The 20,903-nt window shown below is 41.0% G+C and overlaps 1 protein-coding gene across 1 annotated transcript in view; it reads right to left on the bottom strand.

Moving 5' to 3' along the window:
* mylka (myosin, light chain kinase a) overlaps positions 1 to 20,903 on the bottom strand; it is a 57,342-nt gene that overhangs the window by 27,173 nt on the left and 9,266 nt on the right. The window contains exons 6-18 of the mRNA XM_047371085.1: positions 20,875 to 20,896; positions 20,070 to 20,238; positions 17,739 to 17,812; positions 16,197 to 16,297; positions 15,127 to 15,336; positions 14,923 to 15,048; positions 12,736 to 12,891; positions 8,785 to 8,907; positions 7,683 to 7,880; positions 6,020 to 6,227; positions 5,892 to 5,936; positions 4,733 to 4,816; positions 2,060 to 2,883 (exon numbers count right to left, since the gene is read on the bottom strand). Coding sequence (XP_047227041.1) covers positions 2,060 to 2,883; positions 4,733 to 4,816; positions 5,892 to 5,936; positions 6,020 to 6,227; positions 7,683 to 7,880; positions 8,785 to 8,907; positions 12,736 to 12,891; positions 14,923 to 15,048; positions 15,127 to 15,336; positions 16,197 to 16,297; positions 17,739 to 17,812; positions 20,070 to 20,238; positions 20,875 to 20,896 — 2,340 coding nt within the window. The remainder of the gene's footprint in view (positions 1 to 2,059; positions 2,884 to 4,732; positions 4,817 to 5,891; positions 5,937 to 6,019; positions 6,228 to 7,682; positions 7,881 to 8,784; positions 8,908 to 12,735; positions 12,892 to 14,922; positions 15,049 to 15,126; positions 15,337 to 16,196; positions 16,298 to 17,738; positions 17,813 to 20,069; positions 20,239 to 20,874; positions 20,897 to 20,903) is intronic.

Below are 20,903 nucleotides of genomic sequence, written 5' to 3'. Positions count from 1 at the left end.
TAATTTCTGTACAAACAGAACTCTTAAACAGTCAGTGCCTCCCTATCATTCCTCTTTTAAACTCAGGTTGCTACAGACGGAGGAAGAAAGGGAGAAACTGAGAGAGAGAGAGTAGACACACCCAGCAGCAGATGTGTTTGAGGCAGAAGACCTCCAACACAAACTATGGAAGCTGCTCTACTCTACAGGAAAGAACAATGATGGAGCAGAGAAGCTTTCTGTTTGAAACATAGAGCAGCTGAAGCTCTCAACATGCAGCAGATGTACAGATCTGCTCCCATCACACAGCATCTGAAGGAGAGATTCAGTGGGAACGATGATCATAGTAAACAGTGATGCTCAGTTAAACATACCAGCACACTGAGGTCCAGCTGACTGGAGCTTTGCTTTTATGCACCCACAGAAAATGACTTGTGAACTGCAGACAGTTTTCCCTGTAGCTGTTAGATTAACTGAAGCATGCAGATCCAGATGATTTAGAAACACATCCACTGAAGTGTTGAGTTTTAAAAAGTTATTGTTTCAAAACAGCAAACATTTTCTATCATTCTATGCTGTAAAGCCCTTTAATGGGATGTCAGAGAAGGCTCCTAAGTGACTGGACTTGCCATTTTCTTCTTGGCTAATTGAGCATAAAGTACCAGAGTGTTGCCCCATCCCCCACCTGTTGCTACTCACTGCTGATCAGCTGGCTGAATAACAGTTGACTTGCTTTCAAAACAAAAATTCAGCTGTCTTGAAATATTTCTGTGTCAATCTGAGAAAACTACAGAAGCACCACCTATCACTAATAAGGAAAAGCTTCTGTAAAACTACAGCTGGCGAGCTACGAGTTGCATGTCTGTTATGGAGCCCAACTAACTGACAGCTGATATCAGCTTGTTATACTTGTGCTACTTAATAAAGAGTAGAACAATAAAAGAGGTTCATATTTTGCACAAAAAGCACTGGAAAACTGCTACTATTTTTATTAAGTGACTATTCCATATTTATGCTTGAGTCTATGTATCAAAATAGAAAAATAATAAATAGCATAACTATATTTGAATTGTAGTAGTCAATGTGTTATATAATTTTAGCAGCAGAAGTAAGAATTGTTTTAAATTAAAGTTACAGCATCTTTTATATGTTTATTTTAATATATATTTGTGTAAATGCTGGGATCTGTGGTATTCTCTATGCCTTCTTGAATATCAGCTGAGAACGTTCAGCTGAGGCTGATCGACAATACTAAAAAGCAACCAGTATGGTCCAAATATAAAGTCAGGTTCATATACTGGCTGAAATGTGCTCCCAGCATGCTGACCTGCAGAGATGTGGAAAACAAACCAAGGAAATATTTTTCCATAGGGCTTTGCTGCTGTAATAGCAAAGGAGAGCTGCCATGGAAGCTGACATGTTTCTTCATAACTGAGGACTGAAAAGAGGTCAGTACCGAGATGAGAGGCTAGGTGGCACTGTGGAGCATCAGTGTGGAATTTGAATTAGAAAATAAGAGATGGTTATCGTAGGACAACCATGGACTTTTCTTAACTGCTCACTGTAATTTAGTTTAGACTTTAGAGCATAGACATCACCGCCTGCTGGAAACAGATGATAGATCAAGAAAGTTTATTAATGGAAAGATGATTTTATTCTTTTTAATGAAGTTTTGTTTTTATTTTGTTGACATGGAGATGTTACCTCTGTGGGCTCTCAGGCTGAACTTTGGTTGTGCGTCAGGTTTAGTCTGTATGTAAACAGATCCACAGGAAGCTGCAGGACTGATGAATGTGGAGGCCTAGAGGACAGTTAATGCTGGGTGTAAACTGATCTTTCCCATCTGAAATAGCAGCAAGACTTGGTGGTCTCACATCACATCCTGCATCTCCACGCTCTTTTGTTTCACATCTGCGATCTATTAATAGAGTCTGAATCCACTGAGCTTCAGCAGCTGCTCCTCCACCTCCTCCTCCATCAGCAAAGCTCCCACCAAACTCCAAACAAACAAGCCCTCCTTCGCTTTGTTGATTTCTAATTTAATTTCTGAGTGTGTGTGTGTGTGTGTGTAAGCTCTGACCTTCATTGGCAAGGACGATGAACTTGGAAGGTTTGATGATCTTCCCGTCCAGCGTCCAGGTGACAGTGACACCAGCAGCAGTGGTGGAGTCGAGGCGACACTCCAGTCGGAGCCGCTGACCATCCAGCACTGTCACATCCTTCAGCTTCTCCATGAACTCCGGGACAATCCCTCCTCCTCCCTCACTCTTCTGGTCATGAATCCCTCCATCCACACAGTTGTTCACCTTCTCGCTCTCTCCGTTCTTCTCAGGGCTCTCTGTCTTCTTCTTGTTGGAGAGGACGGAGCGGAAGTCTCCAGAGCCCTTGGAAGGTGTTTCGGCCTGCTTGTTCCCATTGCTGCTGCTGGTGCCTTTCTTCCCCAAGACGCTCCGAAAGTCAACCTGTTGTGGAGAGTTCATCTTCTCCTCCGCCTTGCCTTTGACGCCCCTGAGGTTGGCCTTAAAATCCATCTGGTGGCAGTGGTCGTGCTGCGTGTTGGTATCAACGTTGGTGTGGCTGGTCGGAAATGCTCGGCGTCCCAGCAGCGACCGAAAGTCCAGCTGCTGCGCCTCCCTCTGTCGCAGCTCCTCTTCACCACGCTCCCTTGTTTCCACACAGCGTTTGAGGAGTCCTCGGGGAGCAGCCTGGAGATCCTCCTCCTCCTTCTTCTTCTTCTCCTCTTCTAGGTGCAGGAGCTGCAGGTTCTGCAAGTTCTGCTCCTCACCAGCAACCTGCTGCAGACTGAGCCTGCTGCCTTCACCTCCTCCACCTCCTCTGTCACCTCCTCTCAGCGTGGCAGCTCCAGCTGATCCTCTTCCTGGTCTTCCTCTTGCTGCTGCAGTTCTGGAGGAACAAACACAAAGAGAGATGGAGTGAAACAGAGAGAATAAACGGAGCTGTGGCTCCGCCCCCTTAGAGTCAAGAAAAGGAGGATGAGGAGTTCAACCCAAACTGTTACATCACAGGTGACTCAACTTTCCTTTTATGGGCATGAATGAACTGATCTGAACACACTTCTTCATCAGGCCACCTTGTTTTGTTCTGTCCTTTTGTTGGTTTTGAGGCTGCAGATGGTTTCTTGCAGCCCTCAGCCAGATCAGAGGAAATACTTGCTCTGATTGGTTGGGCTGATTCACACACAGATTAGAGAAGCTTTGGGAATAGCTGGATATGAAACAGACGGATGGATGGGAACAGAGGGAGGGTTGGGAGCAGAATGGGTGAATGAAAACAGAAATGTGAATGTAATAAACTAGTTGCTGAGGAGAACCACATCTGACAGGTCAGAGCATGCAGAACATCTGCACTGGATACAGTAAGAACATGTTAACCAGCTGACTGTCATTCTGAATGTGTGAGATAAATACTTTTAGTGAAATTAATTGTAAACTCAATTTTTGTAGAATCCTTTTGGTTGGACAATTTCAAAAGTTCAAAGAGAAACATTAAATTACAAACATTAAAATATTGTTTATGTGCCTCACAGCCTGGTAACTGAGCAGTTTACAGTTAAAACTACATAACTAATGGGTTTAATTCTGAAGTTCTGTTTAATTTTTCAGCTGCTCCTTTTAGGAGTCACCTCAGGGGATCTTGTGCCTCCATCCATCCTCCTCTGTTGCACCAACCCCCTGCCTCGCTGTCTTTCATTTAATTTAATTTCTAATGTGATCCTTTTTGTTCACTCCTATTACAACATTTTCAGCTTTGTCTTCCCTCTCTATTAGCACCACTGTCTCCAAACCATCTCACTACCATCTTGTTCTGTTTCACTCTTTTCTTCACCTTACTTGTTCACTGCCTGTTGCCTTTGATGGTTCTTCAACTCATCGACCTCCAGTACCTCTACTCCTTGCAGCTTTCCTGTTCCACCGGTCTCACCCTCATTCACACATGTACTGTGACTTTCACTCCTTAAACTCTCTTCCAACTGCTCCCTGCACTACAGATCTGAACATCATAATCCAAGGGGACTCCTGCAAGACCTCCTCTGTCAAACTCTTCAATCACCACTGCAAACAAGATGGATTTCAGAGCTAATACCTAGAGATCTCCCAGGCCCACTTTGAGCCCATTTATGACTTTTACCTCACACCTCACCACTGTCTCACTGTCTCTTAGAGCAACACCTTCTGACCTTCCCTAACCTTCTCCATCGTCAGTGAAAGGCAGCAGTCCCATCTGAAATGCTCAGACCACAGTGCTACTCACTGATCATCACCTCTCTTCTTCACCAAGCTTCAGCATGTTTTTACCTCATCAGCCTTGTTTTTGAAAACCAGCACTAGAACAGTTCCCTTCCTCACTGACTTCTGCTGTAATTTCTAAAGTATTTCTTGTCTTTTAACGTATTCGCAGCATTACAACGTGGCAGGTTTTTATTTTGAAGTGCAGACGAATGTTCATGAATGCATTGCTTTATTGAAAGCCTTGAGACAGTGATAGGATTCACTGCCAGCCCTTCTGAAGTACGTGAGAGATTTCTTGGGTTTAAAATTGTTTTCCAGAAAATATTTTTCTCATAAATCTGCTGGATTTCATGGCATGACTGACACAGATAACTGGTTTCATGCTATATTTATAGTTTTCCTTCAACATAATCAATACCTTAAGTATCAGTGTCATTCAGGCCAGTCAGAAGCTGCAGAAAAAAGCTGAAAAGTTTCCTTTCAACATTAATCTTTCATCTCACCTCCTGTCTTCTCCTTCTCCTCCTCGAGGTCCTCCTTCAGTGACAGACAGCTGGGCCACAGCACTACACTCCCCCACTTTATTCCTGATACACAAACAGAACCTCGGAGTTACACAAACTGCTGCTCCGCCACGTTCTGTCCGCAAAAATCCAGATAACTCAGAGCTGAACTCTGACCTCTGCCTTATCACCTCAGTGAACAGAACTGTTGTGTCTACTACAGTTGTTTCTAGGGAGGAATTTTTGTCCACATTTCTGCTGATTACTGGGCATCTCCTCTTTGACCATCCTCTGTAAACCTGTGAGATGGTTGTGTAAAAATCTCAGTGACTCAGCAGTTTCTGTAATAAGTGCCCCACCCGTTCAAAGCCACTTAAATCCCCTTTCTTCTGCATTCTGATGCTCACTTTGAACTTCAGCAAGTCCTCTTCATCTCATCTAGATGCCTCAAAGCTTTCTGTTGCTGCCATGTGATTGGCTGATTTACCATTTTTATTAATCAGCAGCTGAACAGGTGTACCTAAGAAAGTGGACAGTGAATTTAAATAATCCATGACCGCTCACGGTAGAAAGACTAGGAAAAATATTAGAATACTGTTTTTATTTCTGTTTATATTATAGTTATGGAAGAGAAATTACTGAATCAGACCATTTGGAAAAATGTCACTAAAAGCTTGACATGACATGGATACTTGGTTCTTTTTCCTGTTTCTGGAAACCCGTTAGAACCAACTCTAAGGTCTGTTGTCATAGCGACATATCTTCAAACTACCAGTAAACTCAACACTGATAAATCACTGGCTTCATGTTAAACTCTGGATGTTAACTGGTTGTCTGATGGAGCTCCAGGTGATGGTTGATGGTGCAGCAGTTGACAGACGTGAGATTTCAGATATTTTAGGGTCTGAACGTGTGTGTACACGTTATGTTTTACACACACACACACACGTCGTCATGTCTAAACGAGATGATGAGGAAGCACGGCGGTCAGACTGCAGTGTATGATGGGGGATAACAGATTATGGATAGATGGATAGATAGGGTTGGGGGAGGGTTATTTTAATCCTCAGATCTGAACAGTAGATCATAGAGGATTATTCCAGCATGTTTGCTCAGTTTCTGGTTGAATTCCTCATCACAGTGTGTGTAACTGTGTCACCTCAGGCTGATCAGGTAGTCTCCTGCGTGATGCTTTCTGACCCGTCTGAAAAACAAGCAGAGGCAACCGTTTGTTCTCTCCGTGTTCTTTAAATGATGTTTGAGTCTGCGTTTGAACAACTGTGTGACCTGATGAGCAGTGAGATGACATCCTCCTTCTGCAGAAGTTCATAGTCTCCACCAGAGCTCAGCGCTCGGTTTTGGTTGGCTCTGGTCCACGTGTACTGGGGGAATGGGTCTCCGGCAATGGCACAGGACAGCAGGACATGCTGACCCGTGACAGCGCTCACCGCTTTGGGTTTTGTGATGAACCAGGGCTGGATGCCGTCTTGAGGCTCTGCCACCAAACAACAAACAAGATTTAAAAGCTGCGGCCAGATGAATGTCAGACATGATGAGCAGCAGGACTCAGATAGAGTCTGACAGCAAATGCTAGTGTTGTAATAGTAGTGTTAGCATGTTAGAGCTCAACATCTGCAACAGAAATCAAAATGAGTGAAATGATGTTAAAACAGCAGATGAAGGCATGTGAAATATACTTGAGACTCGATCTGTATTAGAAGGTTTTCTTCCTCTGGTCGTAAAAAGGAAGCTTTGTTAACGCTGTCAGAGCTCCTTCACTCTTAGCTCCTACAGAAGAAGAAGTTGTTACTGATTTCTCTGGGTTATAATCCAGCAGTCTGAGATTCTTCATGACTGAGAATCTGGATTACAGAGTTTTATTTCAGAGTTCCACACTTTTCCCTAATTAGTTTTGTCGATATTTTTGCAAACACCTGCCGATATTTAAAATGACCCAGTTTATTTATTTATCACCAATTCACAACTAATGTATCTTTACAAGACAAAAACCTCCATTTTATATCAATAAAGATCAAACAAATACAATCCAATCATTAAAATTAAATAAAAACGTTACAGTTTGATCCTGGATATAATAAATACAAAAAAACTCAGCTTATAATGCCAGGTGGTAGAACATTGTTCAAGGAAGCCTTGGTTTGGAGAAATCCTTAATCCTGACCAAGCATGTGGCGACAGTGGAAACAAACAACTCACTTTTAACTGAAAGAAACCTCCAGTAGAACTTGACTAAGTATGACAAACATCAAACAGAAACACTGGCCCAGGAGTCCTTTCTATGGAAAGTAAACATCGAGTACACAAAGTTAACAGCCTCAGAAGCTGCATTAGTGGCTTTATCTTGGAAAGAAAGACAGTTTAAAGTCCTGATTTACCCACCATGCACCCCTTTAATATGTTTTCTGTCTCTGTATAAAACTGTTACTGATGTAGCCAAACGCACACCTGAGGTCAAGGAAGGAAAGACATACGGCGAGGTCTCGGTGGCAAACCCAACAGCATAAATGCCTTACAATCAATATAGTGACCATGCATATGAAATGCTTTCAGGGCACATGGGAGGGATGCGGGGATACATCTTTGAGTTACTTCAACGGGAAGATGACCTTCCTGCTGAGCCAGTACGTGCAGAGGTACCATACCTGGGCAACCAAGAATCATTTGTTCTGACATTTGCTGTCATTTAGTTTCCTATGTGGGATTACTATGGTGGCTTTATGTTAGGACAGACTTCATTACAGTTTTTATTGACCTCTCACATTTACCCACGCATGTTTATTTATCTTCTAGCTGGATGAGGGCCCAGAGGAGTGGCTGGAACATCACAATAAATTATTTTAGTTTTTCAGAACTTAATCTCCAACGTAATGTTTTAGATAAATATGTTTAACTGGCTGCTCTTATGTTGTCATTAGTGACCTGAGCTCACCTTCCACAATGAGTTGAGCCTGGGTCTGGTCCTCTCCATACTGGTTCCAGGCCCGGCAGCTGTAGGTCCCAGTGTCCTCTGGGAAAACCTCCTGGATCTGCAGAGTGTAGCGGTTCTCCTCCTTGAGTAGGTGGAAGTCCTCAGACTCCGAGACCTCCTGCCCATCATGGAGCCACATCACGAGAGAAGGGGGCTCACCTGCAGGCCAAAACATCTCATTCAGAATCTTCTCTCAAGTGGACAGAGAGTAGTCTGTTCTCAGAGTAAATCACCGACCCCAACCAGCAAAGCCGAGACAAAAGATTTATCTAACAACATAAAATCACATGTTTATAGATTTACTTTTATATAAATTATTTTTAAATCACAGAGTCTGAAACCCTTTTACATTTTGTTTCACTTAATATTGATTGTTTGCTGCACATCCTTCCTTCGCAGGTTGTTCCACTTTTCACTGGGAACAGACCTGATGGTGGTGCGCCTCTTCAACACATTAAATCAGATATTTCCTTAGAAGCTGAAACATGGACTCAAATGACCGAAGAACACTTTTCCTCTGTCTGTGCTTCTGAGATAAGCTCAGTTCTGTAGAGGTTAGTTGCATTTCTGTGGGTAGAAATAAATCTTGTGATCTAACAACAATAAAAACAGGGAGATCCTCATCAGATGGGATCGTGTTAAATCTGAGCGACGGAAAAGAGCTGCAGACTGATCCTCAAACAGCCTTTATGGAGACAAGTCTTATTATATAACACACACAGTGGGGTGATGATATGAGGGACTGAGCTTCAGTCTATATCAGATACACAAACACACACTTCTGCATGTCCTTCGTTTGAGAGTTAATTCCATGGATCATGATTCAGACTTAAAATAGCTCTGTTAACATCCATCTAACTGCTCAGTAACTTAATCGCTATGTAACATTAACCTTTATTTACTAGTTTTATGAGGACCGGACAGATCTTTATCCTCACAACAAGACAATCACAAACAGAGGAAATGAAGAGGCAGGACTACAGTCAATCTGTCTTCATCTCATCAGCACCGTGTCCCCGGAGATCGGACAGGAAATACCACAGCACACGCAGCAAGGGCGTACCGCTCAGCTCTACCGTCATGGACACTCTGCTGCCGTCCATCACCTTCAGGTTGCTTAGCCGGCGAATGAAGCAAGGAGCCCGAGCTGCTGTTGCAACCTCTGACCTTTGCGACTGCAGCATGCCTGCAGCACAACAAACACATGAAGAAGAAACACAGACTGTCAGAAAGGGACCAATATGAAAACAAGCTGCTTTACGGCACCCGTTAGATTGGCAACTTCCACTAAGAAGAAATGATCAACAGAGTCCAGAATGCCTCGGTATCTTCGTTCCTGTTGAAGTACAGCTTGTGCATCCCATCAACCAGGTGTGGTTCTCAGGACCTGCATGTTTAAAGTGTGTTCCTGCTTTAAAGCACCTGATTCAAAGGCATTAATTACCTCACTCACCAAGGTAAACCAGGTGTTGAGAAGCAGAGAAGTGCATGAAACATTTGGGAGTAAAGCACCACTGGCTGATAAAGTCTGATATGTTGTTCCCTGGACATAAATATCCTTCTGTTTCACACCCAGCAGTAAATCTAGAAATCATCTGACCTGAAGAAGTTGTCACCCAGCTAAACCTCATCGTCACCGCCGCCTTCATTTACTTCGTTTATTTCTCTGTTGTAGGCGTTTATTTTCATTCATCCTGGAATGAACAGGTAAACACTAAAACACCTGACAGAAGAACAGATTTCACTTCATCTTTAAATCATCTTCAGCAAATCATTTACTACTCCAGATCCAATGGGTCAATAATTCTGTCTCAGATGGTGCTAAGGTTCTTACTTTTACCCTGAGTTTGGCTTTAAGGCAGAACTTCTTTACTGCTTTTCCATAAGCAGGATGCTGCCTTGCAGGCTCAACCTTAGAGATCTAAAGTCTGCGTGAAGTAACCAGCAGACCGATCACGGATCAGATCTACAGATGTGTTTGTGTGGATGTTTCCAAGTTCCGACTGATGGAGGAAACAACAACAGATTCATGTTCTGTCCAACATGTGGTCAGATGAAACATTGGAGCTGCTGCAGAGCTAACGTCCAGCTGATTCCAGATCAGATCTCCGATCCCCTGCAGCAGCAGCAGCTTCCAGACATCTTATTAAACTGGGAATGTTCTTAGACCAGAGGAGGAGAGTCAGGGAAACCATCAGTGTGTTTCTCACTCAGCCTTTTCCTTATAAGGGAGAAAGGATTTCCTCTCCTTCCTACATCTGGCACACAAGTTTAATGTCCTGTTAGCTGAGTGTGTGTGAACATACAAGGACGCATGCGTGTGCACGAGAAAGGCTGAACTTTTGTACTGAAGTATTTTTCTTCTGTGTACATATCGGTCATACTAGAGAGGACAGAAGGAGACAGAGAGAAAGACAGAAAGAAGATATTTGGATCATTTTTCTGAATATTGCATTTATTTATTCAGTAGATGCCAGATAAATTGAGAGAAAGTGGACATTTTAAAAGGGAGTTGTAAATACAACTACAGCTAATAAAACTATTGATGGAGACCATTTGAAGGGAGAGTAATTGTTGCCAAGTACAACTGACATTTATACAGACTCTGAATGTTTTGCCAAACTCAGTGACTCCATTTTGTTTTCTGGCAGCCAGCATTCCTGCACCGATCAAATGGCGGCCCGTCATCAAGCTCACATGAGCACTTGTGCATGCACACATTTCTGAATATATTATTGCATGTGTGTGCAACAACAAACCTTTAATTAGTAAACTAGCCTAGTCTGGATTAAAACAGTTAACTAACTACAACCTTGACTTTTCATAACCAACAGTAATATCAGGATGCTGCAGCTTGTTAGAAGTAAATAACTCTGTTTTTGTATTGGGGAAGAAAAAGAGGAAGTGGAATGTGGCTGAATAATGTTAATATTAACTGAATTTTGTCAGTTTGATTGAATCCACAGCCCTAAAACACAGTGACTTATTTTGGTCTTCAGATCAGACCTGATTGTCCACACATGGACATCCTGTGGATTCAGAGGGTTGAGTGGGTCAGTTTGTGGGAATCTGCTGATATTTCACTAAGTGTGTACGTTGGTCTAGCCGGGGATTTCCTGCTTCTGTCGGACTTCCCTCCATCTCACTGGTTTTCCTTATAAAGCTGTGATGAAAGTTTCTGTTGAACATGCTGATGAATGATTGGCTTACTGATAAACAAGTTACTGTGGTCCTTCACAAACAAGCACCCAGGCCTATGAAAACCTTTTTAAATCCAGGCCTGGCCATGCAACCAGACAAGCAGGAAGAATAACAGTCATTACCTTATTATTAACAAAACTAGAACTAATCTCATCTCTGAATATCAGCGAGACACTCAGACAATTAAATCTGAGCAAATAATTGTTTATATTGAACTCAATGAAAAACACTCAGTGGGTTCTACAGCACAGCTCTCAGTGACTTTTAGTTTTAGTAACAAATTTAATAATCATGAACAGCCATGCTAAATGAAGATGTTTTTATACACCTGAATATTTATACATCTCCCCCAGTCATAATATCTTTAAACTAATTAGAATAGAATAGAATAGAATAGAATAGGTGAGAAGAAGTTTAGTTTCATGCCCATAAAGTGCATCACAAATGCAATTTTTGCTCTTAGAGATCTTGTAGAGAAGTAGAGAGAAGGTCAGATAGAGCTGCACTGTGTCGGTATGAATCTAAAAACAACAAATGATAGATATGGTGCCTAGAGAGGAACTGTGGTACTCATGAGGAGGCCTGGGTGGCAGAGAAATATGTGAGAAAAGTACAGGACATGTATGAAGAAAGTGAGACAGTGGTGAGGTGTACAGTTGGAGTAACTGATGGGTTCAAGGTAAACGTGGGGTTAAACCAGTGATCAGTTCTGAGCGATCTTCTTGTTTGCAGTGGTGATGGAAGGTGGACAGATGAAGTCAGACAAGAGGCTCCATGGACCATCATTTTTACAGATGACACTGTAAACTGTGGCGAAAATATGGAGCAGGAGAGAGATGAAGGTTTGCCTTAGAGAGAAGATGAATGAAGGTCAGCAGAAGCAAGACAGAATAGATGAGTGTGAATGAGCGTGAGGCAGGTGCAAAGGTGAAGCTGGAAGGAGCAGATGTAGTGAAAGCTGCTACCTGGGGTTAATTATCAAAAACAGTGGTCAATAAAAAAAAAAGAGGAGAAGAAGAGAGTGCAGGCAGGTTGAGGTGGATGAAGAAGGGTGTCAGGAGTGATGTGTGATAGAAGGATATCTCTTGACTGAAAAGGTCATCAGACAGCGGTGAAACCGGCTTGACTGAAGACTGAAGAAAGACTGGATATGAAATATGGCTTGAAAACAGTCTGTCTAAAAGACAGGATTCTGAGTGGGAGGTGGCAGAGGTCATGATGCAGAGATTTTCATTGGGAGTGACCAGGATGCACAGAATCTGAAATAAGCAGGTCAGAAGAACAGCTAAGGTTGGGCAGTTTAGAGCTAAAGTCAGAGAGGCATGATTGGGATGGTTTGGACATATTCTGAGATACATTGGAAAAAAGGATGTTGGAGATTAAGCTGTCTAGTCTTTTTCTCCGTAGCACAGGTAGGATGCTGCTGATGCCTCTGGTTCAGGCTGAACATGAGCAATGTGACAGTAGCAGCCCATGCTCTGCATTCGTCTGCATGTGGAGACTCTGGAAGCACTGACTTCAGCCTTGAGGTCATGCCTTCTGGATTTCCCCCCAAACTGTTGAATGGGCGTTGCTTCCCAATGGTCTGAAGACTGGTTATTCCTGTCACTGTGGACCATTTTCCATTAAAAACAAAAAGAACTGCTTGAAATATGTCACTCTGTGCATAAAGAATCTATACAATATATGAATTTTTGTTTTTGAATTGATTTGCTGAAATAAATTAGAGATCCAGCTGTATTAGCCAGACCTAGCTGAACAGGCCGGTGAACTCTGAGTCTTTCTTCATTACATTGTTGGTAAACGTTCTGACCTTTGACATGAACCCGGGCACTGCTCTCTGCTCTGCCATGGATGTTCTCTGCCACACACACGTACACGCCGTCATCATGACAAGATGCATTCTGGATCATCAGCTTGGCCACACCCCCAACATGTGAGGACTGCATCCTGGGTGGAAGAGGACGGCCTGAAGGATGAAGAGGAGACATGATCATCTTCATGAACAGACGGGTCATCTCTATACAGGGACTGAGATTCCAGGCAGAGTTTGTGTCCTTTTTCATTGTGATCAACATAAAGAGTGAAAAATAATCAGGTTAATCTCAGTTGATATCATCATATTCCATAATTATTTCACAATAGCATCATTTCCTTAGATTCTGTAGCCGTAATAATCACGATAATAAAGTAGAAGTTGGAGACTTCAGTCGTCACAGAAAGAACAAACTACAGCTATAAAGTGCTGTTGTTTTATGTGAGTTTGACCAAATGTGTGACTGATGATTGTTTGGTTCAGAATGAGGTCTGATCATTGCAGAAGAATATCTGAACCTGAACCTAGACATGGTCACAATATTTAAGTGTGCAGAAAGTTACCATGTTTTAGTGATGTTACCAGAATGTAGGTAAAAAAACAAGAGGAGAACAGCCAACAGGAGGAGGGTTTAACCTTTACATCAGATGTTTAAACCAGCTGCTGCGTGAGCAGATTTATTTTAAGCACTCAAACCAAACTGTGGAGTAAATCTGTGGACTTCAGGGGGCTGTGATCGGGTGGGGGAGTGACTGGATTCAGCAGAGGAGTCCCACAACATGATGGAGTACAGCTCTGAAACACAGTGAACTCGCTGTGCATGCCCTTGTTGGGTCGGCCAAACACTCTCAGTGTGTTCCTGTGTGTGCGCTCAATGCAGCAGCATGTTTTGTCTTTATATGGTTTCCAGCTCTGGTCCTGAAGCTGTCAACCGTTGAACTAGAAGCTCGGAGTAAAATATGGCCAGTTGTTTCGGCACTGAAATACGCCCCCATTAGATTTTCTCTTCTTTCATTTGTCAGCTTTAGGAAAATACTGCAGGGACATTTTGGAGGCTAAAAACTACTTAATCTGTCCTCCAACACATCTATGTATGTTTAATATTATAACATAATGAAACTGTTTGGAGCACAGCTTGTTTCAAAGCTCACTCATGAAGGTACTTCTATTTCATTCAAAGTTAGAAATAGCTACTTTATTCTCAGTGACTCCTTCTAAAAACAGAAATATTTTTGTAGGCGCGTTCCTGACAGTTTTCAGTCATCCTAATCTTTACCATCCTTTCATTAGAGCAACATTCTGGTGTTTTATTAACATCCTTTCTTCTTTAATCTCTGTGCAGATTGAAGCCATTATAAACATCAGACCTGCAGAGTTGAGGGTTCAGACATCGAGAGAATCATGTTTAGTCAAACTGAACTGTGATGTTTTATAAAGCCGATTTGATCTGTCTCTTTGTCTCTGATGTTTCCATTTTTTCATTCATTACAGTTTTCTAAAAATAAAACCTAAAAAACAGAATCCCTGTTTTTCTCAGCAAGTTTCCACTCTGGTGTCCTGCTGCTCCTTATCTGGATTTATGTTTTTCTTGCTGTGCTCAGCCAGCCGGCCTGCTCTCCTGTTCTCCAGCACAAACTCTGTTTAACAAAGCAAGAAGCTGGAAGGAGCCAAATCATGACAACACAATGCATCTTTATATCGAAATAAATTGATTGCAATCAGATCATCAGTAAAAAATAAGACAAAAGCCGTTTTTCATTGTGCTCAGTTTCTTCATGTTTGTTGTGTTTCTGGATGAGTGCTGCCATCTGCTGGACACTTCAGCTTCCTTCATTTGGTGCTGCAGGAACGTTTCTACTGTTGCTGAGTGAGATCAACACACTAGAAATGAGGAAAACCATCCGACAACAATCCAAACAGCAGCATCAACATAAACAATAATCAGACTGATGTTTGCTTGTCAGCACTTTTTCAGAGTTATTTAAGTTTATCGACGATGGGATGCAAACTGATTCAGATGTTACTGCAGAAATGTGTTAACGACAAACTATCTGCAGATTGTTTTCCATCTAAAAGGTCCATTTCTGATGATGCATTATAGTTGTTGTTGAAAATGAATGAACATCAGCATCTGAACGTAGAGGGAAAACAAAGACCCCAGCAGAGTTTTCCTGGAACACTGACCTTTGAACTGCCAGCTGACCCTCGGAGCAGGTTTTCCCTCCACACGGACCTCCAGGCTGATGGGCTGATCCTCTGACATGCTGCAGTCCTGCAGCTGGCTAAGGAACACTGGAGACTTGGACACACCTGAGGGGGAGACAACAAGACGTGGTACTGTAAATAGACAGAGAGATGGACAAGCAGGGTCCGGTGTAGAGGACTTACGCCTGACACGCAGCATCCATGTTGCTGAGGCAACTGTGAGTCCCTCAGCAGTGGTCAGCTGACAGCCATACATCCCATCATCCACCTGTGTCACTCTGTCCATGGTGAGGATCAGACGAGTCCCGTCCTGTCTCTGCTGAAGTCTTGGTCCCGTCTTCATGGGGTTCCCATCTCTGAGCCAGGTTACCATGGCATCAGCAACGGAGGAGACTGAGAGCAAAGTATTAATCTGATCAGAGTCACAGATTTTCAAAAGGGATGCACGAAACATCTGCATTAACATCAGTATCAGCCGATGATAGTCATAATTTAACATATCAGGCCTATATAATATTGAATAACGATATCGGCCCAATATTTTAATCTCATCGCATCCCTAACTGTTGGTTGTCCTAAACTGAAGAATATCTTTTAATTTGAAGTCTAAATAAGCTCATCTTATTGAGGCATGTATTTGGAAAACCCCATTTTCACATGTTCCAAGGCCTGGCTGAGGAAGAGGACAGTACTGGTACTGGACAAGCCTGCCTGCAGTCCCAGCAGAGAATGACTGGATTTAGAAAACAAAAACAGGACCATAACCCTTTGGAGAAGGATGTGTTTGAAGGAAGAATGGGACAGAATACAGTTGATTGTATTTTTATTGTTGTGTATTTTGTTTGTTAAAATCTTTATCAGCCATTGTGCTCTGGTCACTTTGTGATCCCACACAAGGGCATCACTGTTTTGCTTCTAATTATTGCTGAGCAGCTTTTATTGACTTGTTTAGGGCTCTGGTCATCTTCAGTCGTTTTTAAAGGTCTCTACAAATAAACTTTCATTGACCTGAATAACTTCTGAAACTCTTCATGGTTTGGTGTCCTAAAAGCCAGAATGGCTTCGGGTTCTGGGAGAGGAAGTGGGAACATTACAAGGAGAAATAAATTCACTGAAACAACTTTTCTTGAATAAGTTTCAGCTTGAAATGCTTTAATGGATGCATATAAACAAATACAATGAAGCGGAGGTAAAATATCTTGAATTGACGCTGCCTACATTTAAACTTTCATTCCACAGGTGAATAGATTTACCTTGGCAGGTGAATGTGACCTGTGCTCCCTCTGTGGCCTCCTGGTCCAAAGGAACAGCTTCAAACCGCAGAGCAGAACCTGATGTGGATCTCCTCAGACTTCTGAATGCAGAAATCAGCTCCGTTTGATAGTTAGCATGAAAATATTTTTTGGGAAACAATTACCAAACAATAGAGCTGAGCTCAATCACAACTTAGTAATTAACATACAGCAGTTAGGTGTGTAACTTTCAGTGAGTCTGCAGCTGCCTGTTCCTGTTCCAGTTCCTCGACTAACAAATAGGCTACTGGCTAAACCTCCCCTGAGAAATTCCTCCTTTTTTACTATTGCAGATTGGAGTTTTAATAACCTTGTTCATAAAAGAAAGAATTCAGTTCTCTGTTTATTTATTTACTGCTAGGGAAACAGGCCATGACACCAAACACTTGGTACAATAAAAACTGTGTTTAATTTATCTGAAGGTCAGAAGAAAGTTTTAAATCAAACACTCAGGCTGTTGTGTTTTTTAACAGACTTTACCAGACTTTTTTTTAAATCAAATTGCATACCTTGTGTGCTAGTTAATGGTTTTAAGTCCCTATATATCAAATGTGAACGGATCTGATATGTTTTTCTTACCTGAATCCATGTTGAAAGTTGTAGAGAGTGGGATGCAAACCACATATTGACATTACTATTGAACACATTTAACATTGGTGATTTTAAATGTCCCAGTATATTATAATTTCTAGGTTTTCAACAGAATAAACATTTATCTGGACTTTTTTTTCTAACTTTTAGCTTTACAGATGTTTAATGATTAACTTCATTAATAACATCCAATTCCGCACAGCCATTATGATAATGTGTGAGAACTAAAGTTTTTAACTGTTTAAATTCATTAATTCTTTGAACATGTGTGAAAAATGTATTTCTTAAATCATATCATCTTCTGCTTTAGGCTAATTTCTACAAATAATTGAGAATGTATGCCTATATTTGAGATGAATGGTAAATTACAGCATTAGAAATGCTTTAACTTTCCTAATTATTACGATACATACATGATCCTGGTAACATTTCAAATGAAATATTCTGTTTTGGTACAAATAAATGTTTACTAACATATCAACTAAACTCAAAGCTGAGATAAATTATAAAGAAAACAAACATAGAACAATTTATTGCTTTATATTTAAACACTGAATTTGAAATTATGGCTCTTATAATTATCCAGATAGTACTGGGCAAACTTATACCTATCTTACCACTATAATAGTAAATTAATAAGCAACAATAACACAAACTAATTACCTTTAGATAATTCAAAATACGCAGTCAGTCTCTGTAACAACCTCTAACCTAACAGCTAATATCAGCTGGTTAAGCAGCTAAATCGACTGAATTAATAAGAACATAGGCTGCTTAGTTTTGCAGCTATAGCCTGTTTAACACATTAAAATATCATAACAATGTTAGGTTTATTCAAACCTCCTAACTGTAACTTAAATAACCAAACGGCTAACTTGTGGCTACTTGTAGCTGGTTTGAAGTGGTTCTAACCTGCTGCAGCCGGATGCAGCTGGTGGCAGCTGGATTAAACCAGTCTGAACTGGATCAGCTGGGATGGACTGCACCTGCAGAAAGAGTTTATATGATGAGATACAAATGTCCTCACACAGCAGTTTCTAACAGGTTTACTGTTTAGACTTCCCAAAGGGTTTAAGTGCAGATTTTATTCACCCTCTCATAATAATCGCACACATTCTCGAAATCAGAGTAAAAAGAAAAGACCGTAAACCAGTGGATTATTCTGACACAGTTTTTAATTCAATTCAAAAATACATTATTAATCCCAAAGGGAAATTAAATGTTGTTATAGCTCATATTATGCAGGTTTCTTCAAAGAGCCGTTGTAGATGCTGATGGCTGTGGGCAGGAAGGATCTCCTGTAGCTCCGTCTTACAGCAGATCTGAAGAAGCCTCTGACTGAAGACACTCTGTTGTTGTAGGACAGTCTCATGAAGAGGATGCTCAGGGTTCTCCATAATGTTCTTCATTTTATGAAGAATCCGTCTTTCCACAATGATCTCCAGAGGTTCTAGAGGAGTCCCCAGAACAGAACCAGCCTTCTTTATCAGCTTGTTGAGCTTTTTTAAGTCCCTGGTTCTGATGCTGCTTCCCCAGCAGATGATGGTAGAAGAGATCAGACTTTCCACAACAGACTTATAGAAGATATGCAGCATCTTGCTGCAAACACCAAAGGACCTAAGCTTCCTCAAGAAGTACAGTCTGCTCTGTCCCTTCTTGTAGATGGCTTCACAGTTGCATCTCCACTCTAGTCTGTTGTCCAGGTGAACACCGAGGTATTTATACTCCTCCACCACCTCCACCTCTTCTCCCATGAAGGAAATAGTGTTTGATCTATTCCTGTTTCTCTTCAAATCTACAAACATCTCCTGTTTTTATTCACGTTCAAGATGAGATGATTGTTCTATTCTTAATAGAAACAATGTTTCAGCTGAGTTCAGTTAGTTTAAAAACTAAACTGGTTTTATTCTGCTGTCCATCAACATTCCAGGATGGGAATTAAACATAAAATCAAAGGAACCATAACCTTACAGCCAATGAATGTAAACGTTTTCCATTAGCTGGACGTTATATCATGAAACTATCCACGTTTATTTTGTCAGGATAACCTATCACTCAAAACAAAATCTAAAACAGGTATTTAGTGGGTTCTAAAGATATATTTACATCAAATCTGTCATTAAGGTTCATTAACATGTTAGTTCAGATATAATTATATAATGCTAACCATTATATCATTAATATAAGCATAAATAAAATCATGTTGACTCACCGGAAGCGCAGGATCTGAAAGAGAACGGTCTTATCGAGGAAAACAGCAACACAGCAGCACTTGAATCTATTTTTATCTTTAAAATCTTTATAATTAACACAGCAGACCGTTTTTAAGCAGGTGATGAGAAATCACTGCTGTGGTCATTATGGTAGCCTGCAAATAACAGTACCATATTGTGTTTTTAATGTCATCACAGAATAATTATGTTGAATGAATAAATAATAGATACAAAACATTGGCATTCATCAGTGCAGAGGTAATACTGAGAGGCTTACCAGGTAATTATCAGTGAGAAAGGAGATTTTAGTTGTGTAACCAGAGAGTATCACTCTGTTTGATTTTAGGTTTATTCCAAGCCTGATTTTTAGATCTCTTGGTTTCACCTGTGTGTGCACTTCCAAACATTTACTGTATTATTTTGTTTCTGTAAGTTGCATTGTTACATTTTTATATGGCGTGTGTACTGATATTTATAATTGTTTCAAATATTAGCATGCTTTTTTGTGTAGACAAAACTCGATGAGCAAATAAATACGTATTTAATTTTATCTTTTCTTTCTGAATTTCTGCTAATCCATTTTTGACAAAAAAAAATCTTGTAATTTAATTAAATATTTTGTATTTAAAAAAAAAAAAAACTTTTATTTTTTGTTCGGCTTTTTCAAGTTTTTGAAAGTTGTTTCTGATGATAAAATCCTAACACTGGACTGAGACTTAGGACCAGTACACTACTGAATCTCATATTACTGGGTCTGAGACAAAATAATAATTGACCTTTAATGACCCCTAGATGTCTTTTATTTGCTGCGTTTAAATTAAAATGTAGTTTTAGTGTTGGCCAACAGGGGGCTCTCCTATGCAGAAAAGGTCAGATTGTTCATCTAAAATATGGTTGTGAAGTCAACCATCATGTGTTAATTTCTTCATATTTATTAGCTGTGAAACGTTGGCTTCAGGTTAATAACTACACAGTTAAATAAAATGTTTAAAAAAGAAACAACTAAAGATTATTTGTTGGCTATAGTCACCTGAACTGCAGCAGTACTTCTTCCAGCCACACGAGGGAGCTCTGCAGGAGGTTCAGTCTTCCAGGAGACAGTTTGCCCATGCTGCTGGTCTGCAGAAGACCTGCTAGGACTGGGAGCGATGGTGTCCTCTATTAGGTTCTTGGCTGGTGGTTTCTCAGATGGATGAATGCTGCAGAGTTCAACAATGCCATGTTTTGTATCATCTTCAAGTTTTAGTGTATGGTAGCTGCTAGCAAGGTAGTGTTAGTTTTGTGATTATGTGCAACAATCAGACAGCTGCTGTTTCTGCTGCAGGTTGGAAAGAAGATGAAACTTAGAGTTGGTCTTCAGATTGTGCCCCGGTCTCCTCAAAACACAAACCCAAGTGTTTGTTTTAGGATACATTTGGTCAAGCCAGAAGGTCTCACTAATATCTCCTGTAGCCACATTGACTAAGATCCTATAAAATCTTTCAAAGTCTAATCTGTAGTAAAGAACAGTGTAACACAGCAGCTTTATGAATAATTAGGGTGCACTGGTTAACGCTTACTGCGCAGATGTGTTTAGTTTGATACCGTTCTTTGAAAAGTTTTAATTAAAACATAAAGTATAAAACGTTTGATGTGGAAACGACATCCTAGTTAAACAGTTAGATAAATTTCAGTGACATTTCAGCAGGACCAGAGACATATGTCGGAGTGTTAGTCAGAAAGGCAGCAGCACAGGTTGGCAAAGAGAGGCGGTAGAAGCTCAGCAGCAGCAGTTGTTTAAAACTTCAAAACATCTGAGCTGGAAGTGAGAGCTGTTAGAGAGACAAACATCTCACCTGGGCGAGGCTTCAGAAACATCTGAAGG

This window comes from Girardinichthys multiradiatus, chromosome 7 (assembly GCF_021462225.1).
Source record: "Girardinichthys multiradiatus isolate DD_20200921_A chromosome 7, DD_fGirMul_XY1, whole genome shotgun sequence".
NCBI classification, from domain to species: domain Eukaryota; kingdom Metazoa; phylum Chordata; class Actinopteri; order Cyprinodontiformes; family Goodeidae; genus Girardinichthys; species Girardinichthys multiradiatus.
This window is presented reverse-complemented; position numbering and strand designations above follow the sequence as displayed.